The sequence below is a fragment of the Neomonachus schauinslandi genome, chromosome 5, assembly GCF_002201575.2.
Source record: "Neomonachus schauinslandi chromosome 5, ASM220157v2, whole genome shotgun sequence".
NCBI lineage: Eukaryota > Metazoa > Chordata > Mammalia > Carnivora > Phocidae > Neomonachus > Neomonachus schauinslandi.
In genome coordinates, this window is record NC_058407.1 from 57,587,711 (window position 1) to 57,608,214 (window position 20,504).

Below are 20,504 nucleotides of genomic sequence, written 5' to 3' on the forward strand. Positions count from 1 at the left end.
GGTCAGAGGGAGAAGCAGACTCCCTGCCGAGCAGGGAGCCCGATGCGGGACTCGATCCCGGGACTCCAGGATCATGACCTGAGCTGAAGGCAGCCGCTTAACCAACTGAGCCACCCAGGCGCCCCAAAAATTTTTTTTAAAGATTTTATTTATTTGACAGAGACAGCACACAAGCAGGGGGAGCGGCAGAGGGATAGGGAGAAGCAGACTCCCTGCCGAGCAGGGAGCCCAGGACTCTGGGATCACGACCTGAGCCGAAGGCAGATGCTTAACCATCTGAGGCACCCAGGTGCCCCAAGAAATGAAATTTTATCAAGGATAAATCTTGAGAATGAAAAGTGTGATGTGGTGGCAGGACACAAAGACCTAGGGTCAAAACACAGTTCAGCCAAATCCGGGTGGTGGCAGGTGAACTTTGGGAAAGAGACTTAAATCTGAGCCTCAGTTTCCTATATAAAACAGACTAGTAACAATATTTACAAATCAAGATTTTTGGAGTAATGAAATAAGATAATGTAGGCGAAAGCAATGAGCACAGTGCCTAAGACATATTTGTTGCTTTTGTTTTAACTTAAGAGCATTACCTCAGAATATCTGAAAAGGCTTCTACTCCATACTTGGCGCTACAGTAGACTCCTCCAAAGAAAGCAATTCTTCCCAGAATGCTGGAGACATTAACAATCCTCCCCCGTGCTCTCCTCACCAAGGGAAGCATGCTCAAGGTCAACTCAATCAAACCAATGAGGTTCACTTTGAGGACATCCATATAGTCCTCCATCTTCAGCCACTCACTGTAGCAATGTGGGTGAAAAATGCCTGCATTGTTGACCAGGCCCCAGAGTCCTAAAACAAAGTCAGAGCAGAAGTTTGGTTTCAGACAACACAGACAGAGCATTTACCTTAATCCATCTTCCTGCTGACAACTAAAAATGTTAGACAAAATATATTTTTTTAATGTTCTTATATATATCAGTTAACAAGAAAGTATAGAAAGGTCAGGGCAAAAACTAAGGCAGGAATCCAGAGACAGTAAAGAGAACACTGATGCCAGTTTTTGATTTGAGGGAATTTGCCAACCAGTGTGAACTTGAATTTCAGTATTTATAGCCTCAAAAAAATTCATAATAAGATAGGAAGTCCAGGGCCCACCTAACGTAGGGATTCTAATAAAAAAAATACTTTTTTCATTAAACTGGGATCTTTAATGGCTATGCTATCAGTACAAGGGTGAGATAGAAAGTCCTTCCAAAGAACTGAGAGTAAAACTGTCCACCTTGAACTTTGGTGTTGTGGAGAAGCAGCAAGAATCAACCCTATCAACCCTGAGGAATCATAACCACAAGCCATCCCTCATGAGAATTTGCGGCCAAATTCCCACTATCTGGATGGTCCAAAAATCTCAAGCCAAGAATTAAGTTCAAGGCGGTCAAGGCGGTTCACTGTCATAAATCAGAATACAGAAGGAAACAAAACACCAAACTCAAGAACCAGCAGAATCAATAGCAGAAAAAGACTCACAAAGACATTAGATACTAGAATTATAAGACATATAATATGAAATATGTATGCTAAATGTAACTTTATTTTTTTTAAAGATTTTATTTATTTATTTGTCAGAGAATGAGAGAGAGAGCACATAAGCAGGGGGGGAGCGGCAGGCAGAGGGAGAAGCAGGCTCCCCCACCAGGCAAGGAACCAGACATGGGACTTGATCCCAGGGTCCTGGGATGGAACCCGGCATCGGGCTCTCTGCTCGGTGAGGAGCCTGCTTCTCCCTCTCCCACTCCCCCTGCTTGTGTTCCCTCTCTCGCTGTGTCCCTCTCTGTCAAATAAACAAAATCTTTAAAAGAAAAAAAAAGAATACCTTGAAAATTCTTTAAGCATAAAAGAACTATGGTTATAAATTCTCCACTGGCAAAAGTGGGATAATAGCTTCAAATCTATTTGGCTCATTCTTCAAGGTAAACCTTGTTAAGGAAATGAAACACCACCAAGGATCAGGACTATCCTTCAAGTGAAAAAGACAGCCTTTTAGGCCCTGCTTTTGAGAGTTTACATATAGAGAGAAAACTTTAACAACTTCATGCCCATGAAGTTGAATGAATGAAAGGAGAAACTACTTCTCCTTACCTCTGTCCCCCACACGTTCCTTCACCCACTGGGCGGCCGCAGAGATGCTCTCTGTCTTGGTGACGTCCAGGATCACCGTCTCCAGCCTGTCTGACGTCTGGCCTCTCAGCTGCTGGGCCCCTTCCTCCGTCAGACACGCGGCCAGCACCCTCAAGCCTCGCAGGTCCAGCTGCCTGGCCAGCAGGTTCCCGAAGCCCGAGTCGCAGCCCGTGATGAAGACGTACTTGTCCTGGAGGTGGCTCACCACCTGCCTCTCCCAGTACCAGCGCAGGAGATAGTAGAGGCCCACGAGGGCCACCACGGACAGCCACATGGTGAGGGGACCTCCTTCCCCTTCAAAAGAAAGAGAACAGCTTTCATTTCCTTCTGTCCTTTTCTCTTTAACCAGTTATCTACTGCGTATATACTATGTGCCAGGCATTGCACCCAGGGCTGGGGACTCCATAGTCACCAATACTCACAGAGCCACAGTCCAGAGAGGGGATCGGGGGTAACAAGACAAGTGCCATGCAGTGTGGTGGGTGCCGTAACAGCATACACAGAGTCTAGTGAGGCTGCAAAGGAGTAGGACCCACTGCCGACAAAGTTAGAAACGGCTTCACAGAAGCACTGATTTTGGAACTACTTCCTGTAAGATAGCTAAGAGTCCAAAAAGTAGACCCGGATGAAGAACATTCCAGGCAGCAACAGTGTGTATATGAAAGAAGTGGTGAGCATACCCTCCTGATGCCTACAAGCAGTTGAACGTGGTGCAGGACAGAGCATCCAGAGGCCGTGAAGGCTCAGACCAGGATGTTCATGTGGGCCACACTAAGGAATCTGGACATTATCCTGTAGGCAACCAGAGTGTGCTATTATTGGGAGGTACTAAATTGAGGAGTAAAATAAGCAGATTTAGATTTAGAGAGATCTGTCTCACAGTGGGAGTGGAAGGTATATTTAACAGGGCTGTGAGGAAGGCAAAGAGATCGGTTAAGAGGGCACCTGGGTGGCTCAGTTGGTTAAGCGACTGCCTTCGGCTCAGGTCATGATCCTGGAGTCCCGGGATCAGGTCCCACATCGGGCTCCCTGCTCAGCGGGGGGTCTGCTTCTCCCTCTGACCCTCTTCCCTCTCGTGCTCTGTCTCTCATTCTCTCTCTCAAATAAATAAATAAAATCTTAAAAAAAAAATTTTTTTTGGAAAAAAAAAAAAAAGAGATCGGTTAAGAGACCCAACTGTTTGGGTGAGATATTGCAGCCAAAGCAGTTTGTAAATAAAGACCAATCAGATGCGTTGTTGAAATGAGTGCTCAGAGATGCTTACATCTCTTCATGCAGTTCTAGAGAAACAGCCACCATTTGGGGGCAATCTATAGTGCTGGGTGAAGTAACACATGATTCATAAGGACATAAAACACCATCAAAGATGGGTGTGAGCCCACTAGGACAGCATAAGACCTGCACCATGACACCTGCATGAGGTGAATCTAGGCCATTCAAACTCTTTGGCTTGGCATTCAGGCCATCCCAGGGCTCTAGCCCTTGACTTACTCCTTAGGCTTCTTTTTTGCCACATCTCTCTTGCACCCCACTCTTCAATCATAACTAGCAGCTTTCAGTATCCCACAGGCCTTTCATGCCTCAGTACACAATTCTCTCAACATTCCTTCTTTCCCAGCCCTCATCCATTTGGCAAATAATGCTCATCTGTTAATACTCCACTGAATCATCATTTTCATTCAACAAACATCAATTCAATACCTACTATGAGTCAGACACAATGTTAGGCATGGATAAACAACAGTAAGCCCAACAAGGTTCCATTATTCACTGAATTCACCATCTAAGTGTGAAGGCCAACAAGAAAACAAAGCGATGGAATAGAATCAAGGACAAGATGCTGCTGGGAGCGCTCTAGAGAGATCTGAGGTTTCTACAGAGAGTAAAATAGAAGTTGAGATCTAAAGGATAACAAAATAGTAATAACAATAGCTAACAACAACAATAGCATAACACTTGCTATGTACCAGGCCCTTTTCTAAGCATTTCACATATATTAACTCACTGAATTCTCACAACAGCACTGTACGGCAGGTCCTGTCATATCCCTGTGTTAGGTTCAAATGCCAAAACATTTAGGGGGTATAGCTCAGTGGTAGAGCATTTGACTGCAAATGCCAAAACATTTAGGCATGCAAGTGATTCGGTGGGGACAATACCATGAGAGGATAAAGGGGAGAGTACAGAAGTAGGTGGTAATGCAGATCTGACACCTCTGAAAGGAGAAAGAGGATTTGAGAGCAAGCTCCTTCAAGTGCAGGACCCTGAGAAAGTGTCAGCCAGGCCAATGGGGGGCCCTTGAGCAGAGACTCCCCAGTAGAATCCCACCCTGGGCAGAACTGGCTGGGCTCCATTGCTGCCGCCATGCTCGGTCACGGGCATGGGGGTGCCCAGGAGAAGCGTGCCTCAGTATACAGGCCATTGCAGATCCAAAGGCAACAGATGGAGGCTGTGAGTCAACGGCACTCCTCAAAGCTGACTGTCTTGAAAAAACATCTGAGCAACACATTTCCATGACTGCCACATTATTTTATAGATGAGCACTGAGAGATGAAGTATAGCTCAGGGCAAAGCAGGGGATGAGTGGTCCAGGCAGAAGACTTTCCTGACCGCTCTTTTTTTTTTTTTTTTAAAGATTTTATTTATTTATTTGAGAAAGAGAGAATGAGAGACAGAGAGCACGAGAGGGAAGAAGGTCAGAGGGAGAAGGAGACTCCCCGCTGAGCAGGGAACCCGACGCGGGACTCGATCCTGGGACTCCAGGATTATGACCTGAGCCGAAGGCAGTCGCTTAACCAACTGAGCCACCCAGGCGCCCTTCCTGACCCCTCTTAACCCGACCCCTGGTCTAATAAAATAGACCACTCCCTCCCTGGCATCCCCACTGCAGCCTGTGCTTGAGTGTATCATGACGCCCACTAACTTGTTACACTGCTTCCTTCCACTTTTAGATTGTAAAGCCCTTGCGAGCCCAGGCTACGTATTCATCTATTCATCTGCACCTGGTGCAGTGAATGGCACACAGCCGGTGCTGTGTGGTTAGATAAATGCTGTTAGATAGAAAAGATAGATAAATTAAATGAAAATATCCTGGCGGGGGTGGGGGAAACAAAGGGAGAAAAGAGTAACAGGAAGAATGAGCCAGAGAAGTAGTAGAAATAAAGCCAAAGGAAGCCAAGGGGAGAGGGGCTTAATGGAGGATCAACTCTGCAACACGGAGAGCCACTGAATACTAGCGGGTTACTAGTGATCTACACTAGACTCTAAGGGAGTTAAGAGTAAAGAAGCCAGCCTGCAGTGGGCTGATGGATGGACTGGAGGGCAGGAAGTAGAGCCAAGTAGAGACTCATTTCAAAGGAGTGTGTGGAAGGAGAAGAAAGAACGCAGTAGCCACAGGGGAATGAAGTGTTGTGACGCTGTGATTTATAATAAAAAATATATATATATGGTCTTTGTCCATTTCTGGCACAATGCTTAAAACACTTAGAATTTCCTAAGTGAGGAGAACAAAGCTGTATTATTATGTTAATGAGGTTACCTTGGGGCCACATCTAAGGATGAGGGAACCAACAATGTGGTCGGAGGGTTGGAATGAGTCCCACCCACTCCTCTATCTCTGGGAAGGGGAGAGGGGCTGGAGATTGAGTCCAATCACCAATGGCCAATGATTTAAATCAATCATGCCTATATAATGAAGCTGCCATAAAAAAAACAAAAGAACAGGGTTCAGAGAGCTTCAGGGTTGGTGAACACATGGAGATTCGGGGACAGCCACATGCTTGGAGAGGGCATGCAAGCTCTGCATCCCTTCCCCACACCTTGCCCTACGCATCTCTTCCATCTCTTCCATCAGCTGTTCCTGAGTTATATCCTTTTATAATAAACCTACAGTAATCTAGCACATAAAATATTTCTGTGAGGTTTTTTTTTTTAATTCCAGTAGAGTTAACACATAGTGTTACATTCGTTTCAGGTATACAATATAGCGATTCGACAATTCTATATATTACTCAGGGCTCCTCATGATAAATGTGCTCTTAATCCCCATCACCTATTTCACCCACCCCCTACCGACCTCCCCTCTGGTGACCTTCAGTTTGTTCTGTGAGTTCTGTGAAGGCCTCTAGCAAATTAATAGAACCCAAAAAGGGGATCATTGGAACTTCCAATGTGTAGCCAGTCAGTAAGAAGTACGGGTGATAACCTGGGCTGGTAGCTGGCATCTGCAGTAGGGGCCGGGGCGGGGGGCAGTCTTGTAGGACTGAACCTTTCACCTGTGGGATCTGATGCTATCTCCTGGTAGAGAGTGTTGATGTGGGAAACAAAGGCAGAAGAAAAATTATTAAATTTCCTTACTACTTACCGCCCATTGACAAGTCCTTGAAACAAACTGACGTTCCTCTAGGGACTCAGCTGCCTCGATGCTGACACTTTCCCAAGGGCAAAACGCAATCTTGGCCTGACCCCCAGGACCCTGTAAGTCTACTTTAACATATAAAAATTCCTTTGGAGGGCACCTGGGTGGCTCAGTCGTTAGGCGTCTGCCTTCGGCTCGGGTCGTGGTACCGGGGTTCTGGGATCGAGCCCCGCGTCGGGCTCCCTGCTCCGCGGGAGGCCTGCTTCTCCCTCTCCCACTCCCCCTGCTTGTGTTCCTGCTCTCGCTGTCTCTCTCTGTCAAATAAATAAATAAAATCTTTAAAAAAAAAAAAAAATTCCTTTGGAAACTTCCTTTATCTCGACTCCCCAAGATACATGTTGGCAATCATCCCCCAAGCCTATGACCCACTGATAAACATCTGAAGGGTCTCATGACTAAGGTTTGACTAGACAGCAATAAATGACCTTTTCCCAACAATAACTAGCCCCCTCAAGTTCCTGGAAACCTTGCTTCCAAAATTCCTTAGAGACTTACACTATCCCTAATCCCCTCCCAACTTGAAAGCATATAAACTACCACCCCTCACAACCCCAATGCAGCTCTTTCTGCCCCCGGGGTCCTATCCCCATGCTTTAATAAAACCACCTTTTTGCACCAAAGATGTCTCAAGAATTCTTTGTTGGCCGTTGGCTCCATGTCAGAACAGAGATTTATATATTTATACTACTATTTCTTGATTTATTGGTTCTAGACATTTTCAACTGACTTCCTGCCATGGTAATGAGAACTTAACTTTCTCACACTATATTGTCAGTCTCTCTCCTTCTCATCCACAGGATGCTGCCTGGTTAATTTCCTTTAAGGAGTTTTGAAGTTGAACTCAGAAAACACCTTCACAATCGCAATGCATAAATTAAGATCTACTATTTACTTCAGGCCTGAGCCTCGCCACCCTTGGTCTTCACCATCATTTGAAGCTGTTCTCCCATGAAGATCTTGAAAGCTGAAACTGCCCTCTGACTACAGGCCCTTTGTATCTTTAGGGCTCTTTCCCCTCTTTTCCACACTTCTCCCTGTCTCTTTCCTCCCCCGATGCCCTCCCTTTGCTCAGTCTATTATTACAGTCCTCTTATGGCTTCGTTTACCTCCTTATTCAGTGTAGGTCCCACGGCCAGCCACTTGAGGGGCATTTTATTGGCATCCCATCCACATTCTCTCATTGCCAGCTGCCAAATGGCACTGGAGAGAGGCCACAACACCAACAAGTGATACCCCGTCTCGGCTGGACTTTACTGATACAAGGCAGACTTTCTGTTTGCCTCCATCTGACCCTTCCCTCGTGTGTGTGTGTGTGTGTGTGTGTGTGTGTTCCCAATAACACCCGTTCCAAATCCTCTCCAACCTTCTCAATTTCCCAACCTCATGTTCATCGGGCTCTCCTTCCACAGATGAGCTCACCTCTTGCCTCCCTGCCAAAATACAGATCAGCTCAACCTCATCCTCCTCACTTCCAAACCAATGGCCTGCACAGTCTTAATTCATACCCATGTTTTGCCTCTTATTTCAGGGGCTGCCACGTCCCCCCATTCCTGCTCTAAATGTCTCTATATTGTCTGCCTGTCCTCTGGGCTCCCTCTTTTGTCTTTCCTCCTCCCTGAAACCATGCTACCCTGCCACCCTTTAAATGACCATCCTCTCTTACCCCATGTGGTCAAAATATTCAAAGAGCGTATACACAGGTCCTCTAGTGTCTCACCGTCCATGCGTTCCCCAACCCCTTGTACTCCACCTCCCGTTCTCATCCCTCTCCGGAAACTCAGAGCTCACCAGGGACCAAGCAGACAATCCCCAAGGCCTTTTATCTCTCCTCCTTCTCAGATATCACTGCAATAGTTAGCACTTTCTTTTTTCTAGTAATTTTATCTGGTTCTCGAATTCCAACTGGGTCTTGGTTGAAGGAGGAGATTGCTTTCAGATCATGCCATGCCCTTGCTGGAGTCTGTCCATGGCTCCCTGTCACCCACAGATAAAGTCAAAACTCTTCAGCTTGGCACATAATTATAATAGTGAACAGTAGGGCACCTGGATGGCTCAGTCGTTAAGCGTCTGCCTTTGGCTCAGGTCATGGTCCCAGGGTCCTGGGATCGAGCCCTGCATCAGGCTCCCTGCTCTGCTGGAAGCCTGCTTCTCCCTCTCCCACTCCCCCTGCTTGTGTCCCCTCTCTCGCTGTGTCTCTCTCTGTCAAATAAATAAATAAAATCTTTAAAAAAAAATAGTAAACAGTAATTTAGAACTTACCTTGTGCCAGGCACTGTTCAAAACAACACACACACATACAACCTCATGAGGTACGTGCAATCATTATGCCTACTTTTCAGATGAGGACCCTGGGGCACAAATTAAGGCAAAAATGAAGGGAATTGTCCAAAGTCAAACAGAGAGTGAGTAGTAGAGACAGGATCAAATCACCACACCATACTATCTCTCTCCTAGAAGACTTCCCATGGTCTGGCCCTGGACTACTTTTCCCATCTGAGCTCCCTACTCTCACAGTCGGAAGCCATCACCTGCTCCATCTTGACCACCCAACTCTAGGAACACATTCCTCCCTTGACTTCCGAGATACTCCACTCTCCTGGTTCTCCTGCTTCCATCACAGCGCCCCTTCCCTTCCTCCTCATCTGCTCCTCCTCTCCTTCCTACACCCTAAATGCAAAGATTCCCCAATGTTCTGTTCCTGAATCCTTCCCTGCCTGCTCCTCATGCTCTCCTTGGCAATCTCATCCCCTCTTACGGCCCAGATCTATATCTCCAACCTGACCATTTTCTGAGGCTGTCCTGTATTCCTAATTTCCTGAAGTACTCTCCAGCCAGATGTTTAGTCAGATACTCAATATACCCAAGACAGAACTCATCATCTTCTCTCCTAAAGGTGCTTCACCTCTAGTATTCCCAATTTCTATTTGTATTACATTTTAGTCTTAACACTCCTGACACTTCCTCTTCCTGGCCGCATGCATTCTTTGAGGAGATGAGGCTGTAGAGTCAGACTCTGTTGTGTTTGAAGCACCTGTCCCCTCCTCTTCATCCCTATGGCCACATCCACCTTCAACACTCAGTGCCTCTTGCTTGGCCTATCATAGAAGCCTTCTCACTATACCCACAGGGTCAGTCCCTTCCCCTCTCATCCACATAGTGCTGTCTGCTTAATTTTCCCAAAGCACAGCTCTGCTGATGTTACTACCTGAAAAGCCCTGAACCTACTAAAAATAATCTAAAACTTTAGTTGGGTGTACAGGGCCCTCCATGATTAGGCCTCAAACTTACCTCCCCTTCTTCCCACTCACACAACCTATGCCCAAACCAAAGAGCCTGCTGCTCTCCATTTAGTTGTGCTCTGCTCTTTCCATGCTCCAGGTCTATACTCTTACCATGCCCTTTGCCCTAAATGCCCTGGATGCTCATCTCTGCATGTCAAATACTCCCTTGTCCTGCAAGCCTCAGCAATTCACACCTCCTCCATATAAAGCTTTCTCTGAATCATCAATAGATTTGCTCTCCCATAACATCTATTCATACCTCTCCCACGTAACTCATCTCTCCAACTGGACTGGTACCCCTGGTGCAGTTCTGTGAGTGATTCATCTTTATAAGTGACACAGCACCTACTTCAGGGCTTTGGTCCAGTATGAATAAACAATAATCACTTCTAGAAGAGCCTGTTTGGTTTTAGCACAATCGGAAAAACGATGCCACTGCACCCAACTGACTGACTACAATTATGTGTCACAGCTGTATTCCCTGCATTATTTTTGTTTTTCCTGAAGGTTGTAATTATAATATATAATAAGTGTTTCCACAGGCTTTTTCCTTCTCCGTAGATAGTTAGAAAGTATCTAACTCCACAAAGACACATAGAAGCAAGTATAATAAGTCAAGACTCCAAGACTGAACCTGACCACTCTGCCCTGCATGGGGCTGCAAAGCCTTGCCCAGTCTTTGGCTCCTCCATCCTCCTCACTCTTCACTCACACTCAATTACTCTCCAAACCATACAGATGTGTGTGGGGGGTGTGTGTGTGTGTGTGTGTTGTGTGGGTGTGTGGCAGTTTTATACCTTTATTTGATAATCAGCAGTTGGTTAGTTCTCATCCACATTAACTGTAGATTTTTTTTAAAACATTTTATTTATTTAAGGTCTTTGTTTGACTTATTTGATTTTGACTGGTTTGGGTCTTGGTGACCATGGCTTGGAAGTACACTTCAAACACTGGGAATTATCTTCCTTATAATAATCATAATAATCTCCCTGGTGTGTCATATTCTCTCAAGAGTTTTATATGCATGTTCACAGTCACTAACCACCAATCAAATGATCTCCCTAAGACTGGAACATCAGAAAAAGAACAAAGAGGATGACCAACTCAAAAATTGTGAACCTGAAGCTGTAACCTGTGGATCTCAGAAATTAAGCAAAAAAATTCATGACCTGTGAATACCACACAAAGGATCAACAAAGTTGTGTTAAAAAGAAAACAACAGCCCCAAATGGTGTCATTTAGGTCAAGGCCCCACACCAGGGCTTAATACCTAATTTAACTGGAGTTTCAACCTCCCCCAGAAAAACAGTCTTAATCAGGAATTTTCTGATCGGCACCTATAAGTCTGCCACATGGGCCCTCTCCACCCTCCAAAGGAAGATGGGGTGATCTTCATGGTAAGACCCCCTACACTTCCCCTTGAGGGAAAGCAACCTTGCCTAGAATAATCCGTTTCTTTTGCTAGTAACTTTCTTGCCCCACCCTCCTTCCTATAAAAACTTTCCATTTTGTACAGCTCCTCCGAGCTCCCCTCTACTTGCTAGATGGGATGATGCCTGATTCATGAATCATTTGATAAAGCCAATTAGATCTTCAAATTTACTTGCTGAATTTTGCTTTTTAACAGCTGCAAAAACTACAGAATAGTAGCTGAGAGTGGAACTGATGCCTTAAATTTTTATGACATCTCAAAAATAATTTTTTTATCACATCTCTCACTGAAACTGTGGGTCTGATCAAAAAGGGGATATGTTAAAAAGAAAACCACAGGCCCCAAATGGAGTCACTTATGTTAAGGCCCCGTGTCAGTAAACCATGATTTAATACCTAAGCTAACTGCAGTGTCAACCTCCCCAGGAATGTAACCTTTAACCAGCCAAAATGGAATGTCCTGGTCAACACTAGGAGATAATCCCCCATAGACCCCTTTCTCCCCTAGGAGGGCAACCTTGCCTAAAGAATGCATTCCTTGCTAATAAATTTCTTTTTTTTTTTTTTAATGCCCTCTCTGTGCCTTTAAAAACCTTTCTTTTTCCAAGCTCAGTGCAGCTCCCCTCTCCTTGCTAGATGGGATACTGCCCAATTCATGAATCATTTAACAGAGTCAATTAGATCCTCAAATGTACTCAGTTGAGTTTTGTTTTTTAACACAGTCAAGTTGGAAAACTCACTGTTTCTCAAACCTGCCAGCGTATTTCTCCCTCTGGGGTTTTGCTCTTGCTATTTCCTCTACTTGTTCGCTGAAACAGACATTTATTAAATACCAACTCTGTGCCAAGCCCTGGGTAAGTGCAGAGGATACAAAAATGAGTAGAACAGTGCTAATCCTTAAGAAGCTCACAGAACTAGTAGGGGATATAGAAATAGAAATAAATTATTAAGAAAATGTGGAGAGGACAGCAAGAGAAAGCATCTGTTACACCAAAGGTGTAAGGGCAGAGGTAGTGCTGGAGGCGAACAGAAGCTCAGCACCCTAAGCAGAAGGACAAGAAGTATACCTCAGGCAGCAGGAACAGGCTGTGTGAGAAGGCAGAGAGGTCTGTAAGGCTAGAGGCCATGGAGTAGCAAAAGATGATGCTGGAAAAATAGGTAGGGACCTGATCAGGAAAGCCCTCGGATGGCATGCTAAACAACGTAGACTGTGTCCTACATTTTCTCATCCATACATTTAATAAACATTTATTGAGCACCCACTATGTGTCAGGCACTGCATTAGGGGCTCACCCCTCATTCACTGCTGGTGAAAATGTAAAATGGTGCAGTTGCTTTGGCACCTTGAAAACATTATGCTCAGTGAAAGAAGTAAGTTGCAAAAGACCACATATTGTATGAGTCGATTTATAAGGTATTTCCAGAATAGGTAAATCTATAAAGAGAAAGAGTAGGTGAGTAGTTACCTAGGGTTGGGCTGAAGGAGGCTGGGGGAAATGGGAGGTGACTGGTAAAGAGTAAGAGAATTTTTTTTAGGGTAATAAAAACATTCTAAAATTGATTTTGGTGATGGTCACACAACTCTGTGTATATATTAAGAGTGACTGAATTGTAAACTTCAAATGTGTGAATTGTATATGTGAATTATATCTCAATAAAGCTTTTGAAAAAGTAAAATAAACAATAGACATAATAAATATGTTAGAAGAGGATATGCACTTTGGGAAAAAGAAAAAGAGCAGAATAAGGGGGATCAAGAGGCCTGGAGTGAGGACAGTTTACAGTATTAAATATAGTTGTCAGAGTAGGCCTCACTAAGAAAGCAACATCTGAACAAAGACATGCAGGAGATGAAAGAGTTGACCATGCAGTGGGTATGAGGAGGAAGGGAGCAATTAGAAATATATAAGAGGCAGATGCCCTAGGACCCAGTGATCAGATGGGGGAGTCCTAGGTTGATATCCAATTTCAAATACCTGAGATGCAAGGATGGTTCAACATATACAGAAAGTCCTAGGGGTGGGTTTGGGGCTAAGGGGGAAAAAAAAAAAGAAAGAAAGTCCTAGACTCCACCAAGAAACTGTTGTAACTAATAAACAAATTCAGTAAAACTGCAGCATAAAAAAAAAAAAGCAACCTACAAAAATCAGTTGCATTTCAATACACTAATAATGAACTACCTGAAAAAGAAATAAAGAAAGCAAACCCATTTACAATAGCATCAAAAACAACAAAATACTTTGGAATAAATTTAACCAAAGAGATGAAAGATCTGTACAATGAAAACTATTAAGACTTTGATGAAAGAAATAGTAGAATACACAAATAAATGGAAAGATCCCATGTTCGTGGATCAGAAGAATTAATATTGTTGGGGCTTAGTCGGAACAGCATGCAACTCTTGGTCTCCGGGTCAGGAGTTCAAGCCCCACATTGGGAGTAGAGATTACTTAAATCAATAAATGTTTTAAAAAAAGAATTCATCTTGTTGAAATGTCTATACTACCCAAAGCCATCTATAGATCAAATGCAATCCCTATCAAAATTCCAATGGCACTTTTCACAGAAGCAGAAAAAACAATCCTAACACTCTTCGGGAAGCCCAAGAGACCCTAAATAGCCAATTTAATACTGAGAAAGAAGAACAAAGCTGGAGGCATCACATTTCCTGATTTCAAACTATACTACAAAGCTATAGTAATCAAAGAGATATGTTACTGGCATAAACACATAAACATAGACCAAGGGGACAGAATCAAGAGCCCAGAAACAAACCCACATACATAGTCAACATATACATAGGAGCCAAAATGACAAGAAAAAATAAGTGTTGGCAAGGATGGGGAACAACCTGAAGGAGATTGGGAAGGAGAAAAGGGAAAGCCTTGGAGAAGTCTCAGGGAGATGAGCAATACTGAGGGCTGGGTTCTGCTTAGTAAGTGTCTTCACTGAGCTACCCCCTTGGGCTGGAGATGCTTGAGTCCAAACATGACTCTGTAGGAAACACCTACAGAGCCTTTTCTTTACCAGCAGTGCAGTCATTGGCCCATCCTGTCTTGGAGACTTGGTCCCGAGACTGCCTACATGAACTATAGAGGTCATCTGGCCATTTCCCAGCCTGAGATTTCCTTCCTCCTCTCCCCATTTAGAGTGAGCTCTTCTCCCAGGGAAGGTTATTATTTATATTTGTGGATGGGGCAATGTAAGCATGAGGAAAAAAGGGAGAAGCTAGGGGAAGAGGAAACAAAGGTATAAAAGGGTGTAGGGAAGTGGGACATGTCCAGGGGCTCCAAGTGGAAGTAAAGATGGTTTAATCTCCACCTAAGAACCCACTAGGGTGTCCCTCCTTTGTTCCTCCCTCCCCACTATCAGTCTCCAAATCCCACCCTCCAGCCCGGGTTTCAGTGACAGGGCCCCTTTGGAGCCCCATGAATTGACCTCGTTGGTTGTCTCGGAATCTGGGGCAAATACAGGGTCCCTAGCCACTGGCATGGGTATTAGAAATTTAAATCATATATAATATGATTTAATATAATCACATATATATTATGATATATCATAATGTATCAACTGCTGCCCCTAATTGGTTTCTCTACAACCAGGAAACCCAAAAGAAACTAGCTGTGATACTCGTCATCTATCCCTCAGTAGAGCAATCATAAAAACCTGACACAGGTATGAGGAGGGAAGACTGGCAATACTCAGTGTTAGGCTCTCTGCTAAACTGGGCTTCCCTACCCAGCCATTGTACTTGCTGTGTGCTGAAGACTCTCATATCCAAACCTGGAGATGTTTCAGGCTTCCGCGATTTTCCCCTTCAGCAACAGTGCAGAATGTATTCCGTTTGTCAGAACACTTTTTTGGGAGCCTGTTAGTTGATACCAGTGAGACCACCTGGCTAATTCCTGCCTACTTTTCCTTTTCTTCCTTTCCAAGAATCTCTCTGCATGAGTTCCAATGCCCCCAACCCTAATTTTGTGGCTAGCATAAAGTCCTGAACCTGGATTCTGAGGCCAGATTACCTGGGTTCAAATTCAGGCTTTATTTGCCATTTACTTGTTGTATGGCCTTGGGTAAGTGAATTAACCCCTCCGTACCTGGGTGCTCATCTTCAAAATGGGAAAAGGACATCTCCGTGATTTGTTGAGAAAGTTAAATGAGTTAACACACATAAAACACTATAAAATTATTAGATATTATTAGCATTATTTTGGTTGTTGTTGTTTTATCAGTGCCATTCTAGGTCTTTCTCTATGAGCCCTACCTCTTCCTCCAGGCTTTAACAGAAGGAAATTACACCATGAGAACTCAAACTATTTGGTGCATTCAGATGTCAAACTCCATGTGTTGCAACATCCTTCATCATTTCTACCAGCTCTTTATCACCATACTGGACAATGCCAATTCACCCTGACTTTCTTCAGTCTCAAGCAGAGGACCTAGCTCTCTGCAATATAGTGCATGGCAAAATAAGGCCTGTATTCCCTCCTTTCAAATCTTCAGACCTGGGTTTGTCTACAGACTCCTATCAGTCTAGTCACTGATCCTAAGAGTGAGTCTATAATCAGCACAGGGGGAGCAGCTGGGTGGATCAGTCGGTTAAGTGTCTGTCTTCGGCTTGGGTCATGATCCCAGGGTCCTGGGATCGATCCCTGTATCAGGCTCCTTGCTCAGTGGGAGCCTGCTTCTCCCTCTCCCTCTGCCCCTCCCCCTTCTCGCGCTCACACGCTCTCTCTCTCAAATAAATTAATTAAAAAATATATATATATACATACACACACACACACACACATAATCAGCACATGGATTCATGGACTGATCCACCACAACATTCTCTGTTCTCATTTTGGACATACAGACTAGGTGGTACCCAAGTCAATAGTCACTTACCATAATCAGATGCACCTACCATAATGTTTTAACTGAAAAAAAGTTGACAATGTCAAGTGCTGGCAAAAATATGGAACAATCCAGCATTTCCATTGAAAGAGTTAACTGATTCAATCAATTTGAAAAATGGTTTGTCCTTATCTACCGAAGATAAAGATCCACCTTCCCTATACTAATTGATTCCACTTTTAAGTGCATAACAAAAACAAAATATGCGCACATGTGCATCATAAGATGTGTTCATAGCAGCATTATCATCTGTAATAGCCAAAAGCTGAAAACAACCCAAATATGCAACAACAGTTGAATAAATAAGTTGAAATATGTTCACACAATGTAATGCTATACAGTGACAAAAATGAACTATAGCTACGTACAATTAGGTGTATGAATCTTACAAACATAATATTGTGACACAAAAGAACTTTGTGTAGATTCCACCTACACACAGTTACAAATAGGCAAAACTAATCCATGTTGCTACAAATCAGATTTATGGTTACCCTTGGGGAGGTGGGTGGAGTCAAAGATGGAGGGAGGTATTTAGGGGGTTGTCTGGGGTGCTGGTAAAGTTCTTTTCTTGACCTATGTGGCTGTAATGTAAGTATTAATTTTGTGAAAATTCATTGAACCATCCACTTATGATCTGCATGTTTTTGACTCAAATTAGAAAAATAAAAATACTTCTTTGATAAAAAAAGAAAAAAGTCTGAAGAAAATCACCTCTGCATTTGCTTATGAAATTCTAATCAAGAACAACATGTATCCGTACACTGTGCAAGACCCCATACAATAAATCCTGTCATTGGGGTGCGTGGGTGGCTCAGATGGTTAAGCATTTGCCTTTGGCTTAGGTCATGATCTCCAGGTCCTGGGATCAAGCCCCACGTAGGGCTCCCAGCTCAACAGCAAGTCTGCTTCTCCCTCTCCTCTGTCTCTCCCCCGGCTCATGCTCACTTTCTCTGTATCTGTCTCAAATGAATAAATAAACTCTTTTTCAATAAATAAATAAATAAATACATAAATACATACTGCCATGCATTTAGTACCAGAAGAGTACTTGTCCTTTCTTTTTCTTTTTTTGAGATTTTGTCTTTTCTAAGTAAAGAGTATACTACTGGTTATTTTTTTTTTAAGATTTTATTTATTTATTTGAGATTGAGCAAGCAAGAGAACAGGAGCAGGGGTGCAGAGGGAGAGGGAGAAGCAGGCTCCCCGATGAGCAGGGAGTCTGATGTGGGGCTCTATCCCAGGACCCTGGGATCATGACCTGAGCTGAAGGCAGACGCTAAACCGAGTGAGCCACCCAGGCGCCCTGCTACTGATTATTTTTAAATTACCTAGTTCTTCATATTATCTTAGAAGTTCAAAGCCAAATTTAATGTTCAATCAGAATAATTCTCTTAGCCTTTGTAGACAGCACTTTTTTCTTCTTCGCTCTTCTATCACTTTGATTTTCTATTTCTTTTTGTACTCCATTTGCATTTTATTTACTTATTTTTTTAAAATATGGAACGCTTCATGAATTTACATGTCATCCTTGAGCAGGGGCCATGCTAATCTTCTCTATCATTCCAATTTTAGTATATGTGCTGCCAAAGCAGGCCCTCAAATTGCATTCTGTTATCCTTAATGTACATGTGTCTTTTACTTTAGGTTACCTCAAACTCTTTTTGAAGACGCTGCATCTGTCCAAGAATAAAACTTAACAGATTCTCCAATCTCAGCCTCATTCCAACAACTGACTTCACCTCTGCCAAGTGGGAAAAAATAAGCAAATACTCTAGCAACTGATGCATTGTACAGGCATTTTTTTAAAGATTTTATTTATTTATTTGACAGAGAAAGAGACAGCGAGAGACAGAACACAAGCAGGGGGAGTGGGAGAGGGAGAAGCAGGCTTCCCGCCAAGCAGGGAGCCCGATGTGGGGTTCAATCCCAGGACCCTGGGATCATGACCTGAGCCGAAGGCAGATGCCCAACGTCTGAGCCACCCAGGCACCACGAGGCATTTTTTTTGTTATAACACACTTCATATCAGTATATAGGATTCCACAAAGAGAAAGGAAAAATGTTACCTGAGGAATTCTTGTTTGGGAATATATGTCAGATTTCAAACACTTCTTGTTTAACTGCTTTTGGAATTTTACTTCTCTGTTCTCCATAGAATTAGAAATTTAACAAGTGGGAAGGAATAATGGGACTATTAAACTGTGTTTAGTGGCCGAGTTAAAAAAAAAAAGAAGAAAGAAAGAAAAAATTTTTTCACCACTCCCACTGCAAAGAGCTTGCTGGCCATGGGAGAGGGGGTGGTATTAGCGGGGGTCTGGTTAGGGCAGGACCCAAACTAGACTACCAAGCTTCAGCAACACAATTCTCATGACTTAATTAGAGAAGCCTCCTTTTGCTTACCCACAGTTTCACAAACTTACCCCACAGCTACCAGCATGAACTATGAGAGCTGATTTTCCCCACTGTCAGGAATCTCAATTTATAGGGCATACCCAGGGGATCTTATTTGCAAGGATAAAATCACCCCCAACTTTTAAACCAAAGGAGTGCAGTCTCCAAAGGAGTGCAGATTTAAAAAGCAGAAAAAACAATGGTGATAAAATTTCTTTCAGGAATCAAAGTTGAAAGATCTTTTGAGAAACTAAAAAAATCATTATTAAGACCTCTCTCCACACAGACCTTATCTCCTCCCAGTCCTCAACCCAATACACACACACACACACACACACACACCCACCCCCACCCCCACCCCCACCACCACCACCCCCCCCACCACCACCACCACCACCACCGGCTCAGGGAAGAGTCCAGTCCTGGAGACTTGGGAGGACTTCAAGAATCCGCGCAGGTCGGCAGCCCCAGCCTCTCCCCACAGCCGCACCCCCTCCACCTTCTGCACAACATCTCCGTCTTGTGGTAAGAGTCTTGTGGTAAGAGCAGGGGCCACTCCACACCCTCGGGCCAAGCTCACAGTTCTCACCAGTGTCATCCATCCTTGCTCAACTGGAGAACCAGATCGGCTATAACCGAAATAAAAAGCAGAAAGAAAAGAGCTGCCCTGGCCAACCAGAGCATTTCCCACGCCCTTCAGCCCCCATTCTCTGATTTAAGTTGGAATACTAAAACATTAAAACCCCTGCTGGAGTAAGGAGTAAGGAGGCCGGCTAATTTAAGCAAAGCCCACACAGACTGCCAATCTGAGATCAGCTGCACAACCCTGGGATCTCAGCCTTCATGGAGTCAGACACCTTGCCAAAGAGCTGCAGCTGCTTAGTCTTCGGCCCTGCAGCCAGGATGTGTACGTGTGTGTGTGTGTGTGTGTTAATAACAGCTTTATTGACACAGTTCATATACCATATAATTAACCCTTTCAAAGTATACAGTTCATTGCATTTTAGTATATTCACAGGGTATCTCGTTTCAGAACACTTTCTTCACCCCAAAAAGAAACCCTGTACTCCTTAGCAGTCACCATTTTTCCCTTCTCTAGCGCTAGGCAACTACTAATCTACTTTCCACATCTACGGATTTGCCTATTCTGGACATTTCACATAAATGGAATCACACAATATGTGGCCTTTCATGACTGGCTTCTTTTGTTCAGCAGAATGTTTTCAAGGTTCATCCATAATGTAGTATATACCAGTATGCAATATTGTGATTTGTAAGAAATATATATTTGGTCTTTCAGATGACCAATTATTTATTTTTCATATATGTTTGGTCTTTGTCCATGTTTCTGGCTCACAGCTCCCAAAGCCCTTGGAATTTCCTAAGGGATAAAGAGCAATGGAAAGGATGCCTGGGTGGCTCAGTCAGTTAACCGTCTGCCTTCAGCTCAGGTCATGATCCCAGGGTCCTGGGATCGAGTCCCACATCGGGCTCCTTGCTCAGCGGGGAGCCTGCTTCTCCCTCTCCCACTCCCCCTGCTTGTGTTCCCTCTCTCTCTGACAAATAAATAAAATCTTTAAAAAAAAAAAAAGAGCAATGGGAGCATCTTTCCTTATAATAATGTTTGGCCTTTTGTCCTCAGTCCCTGAAATCACTCCAGAGCCATGAAGGTAAAATGATGTATTGCTATTTCTAACAAGCACCTTTCTACCACAACTGGGCTTATGTTAATGAGGTGACTTTTGGAAAGCACCTCATTGGCTGCCAGGGGAACCAACCAGGAACAGAAGTTGGAATTTTCAGTCCCACCCCCAGCCCTCCGGGAGAGAGTGGGGCTAGAGATAGCTTAATCACCAATGGTCAATGATTTAATCTATTGTGCCTATGTAATAAAGCTGCCATAAAACCCAAAA

The 20,504-nt window shown here is 43.8% G+C and overlaps 1 protein-coding gene and 1 pseudogene across 1 annotated transcript in view; both read right to left on the minus strand.

The window, feature by feature from the left end:
• LOC110577830 (17-beta-hydroxysteroid dehydrogenase type 6) overlaps positions 1-20,504 on the minus strand; it is a 35,170-nt gene that overhangs the window by 7,546 nt on the left and 7,120 nt on the right. Inside the window, exons 2-3 of the mRNA XM_021687267.2 lie at positions 2,131-2,463; positions 585-843 (exon numbers count right to left, since the gene is read on the minus strand). Of these exons, the coding sequence (XP_021542942.1) occupies positions 585-843; positions 2,131-2,443 (572 nt within the window). The 5' untranslated portion in view covers positions 2,444-2,463. The remainder of the gene's footprint in view (positions 1-584; positions 844-2,130; positions 2,464-20,504) is intronic.
• Positions 17,692-17,792, minus strand: LOC123324941 (annotated as a pseudogene).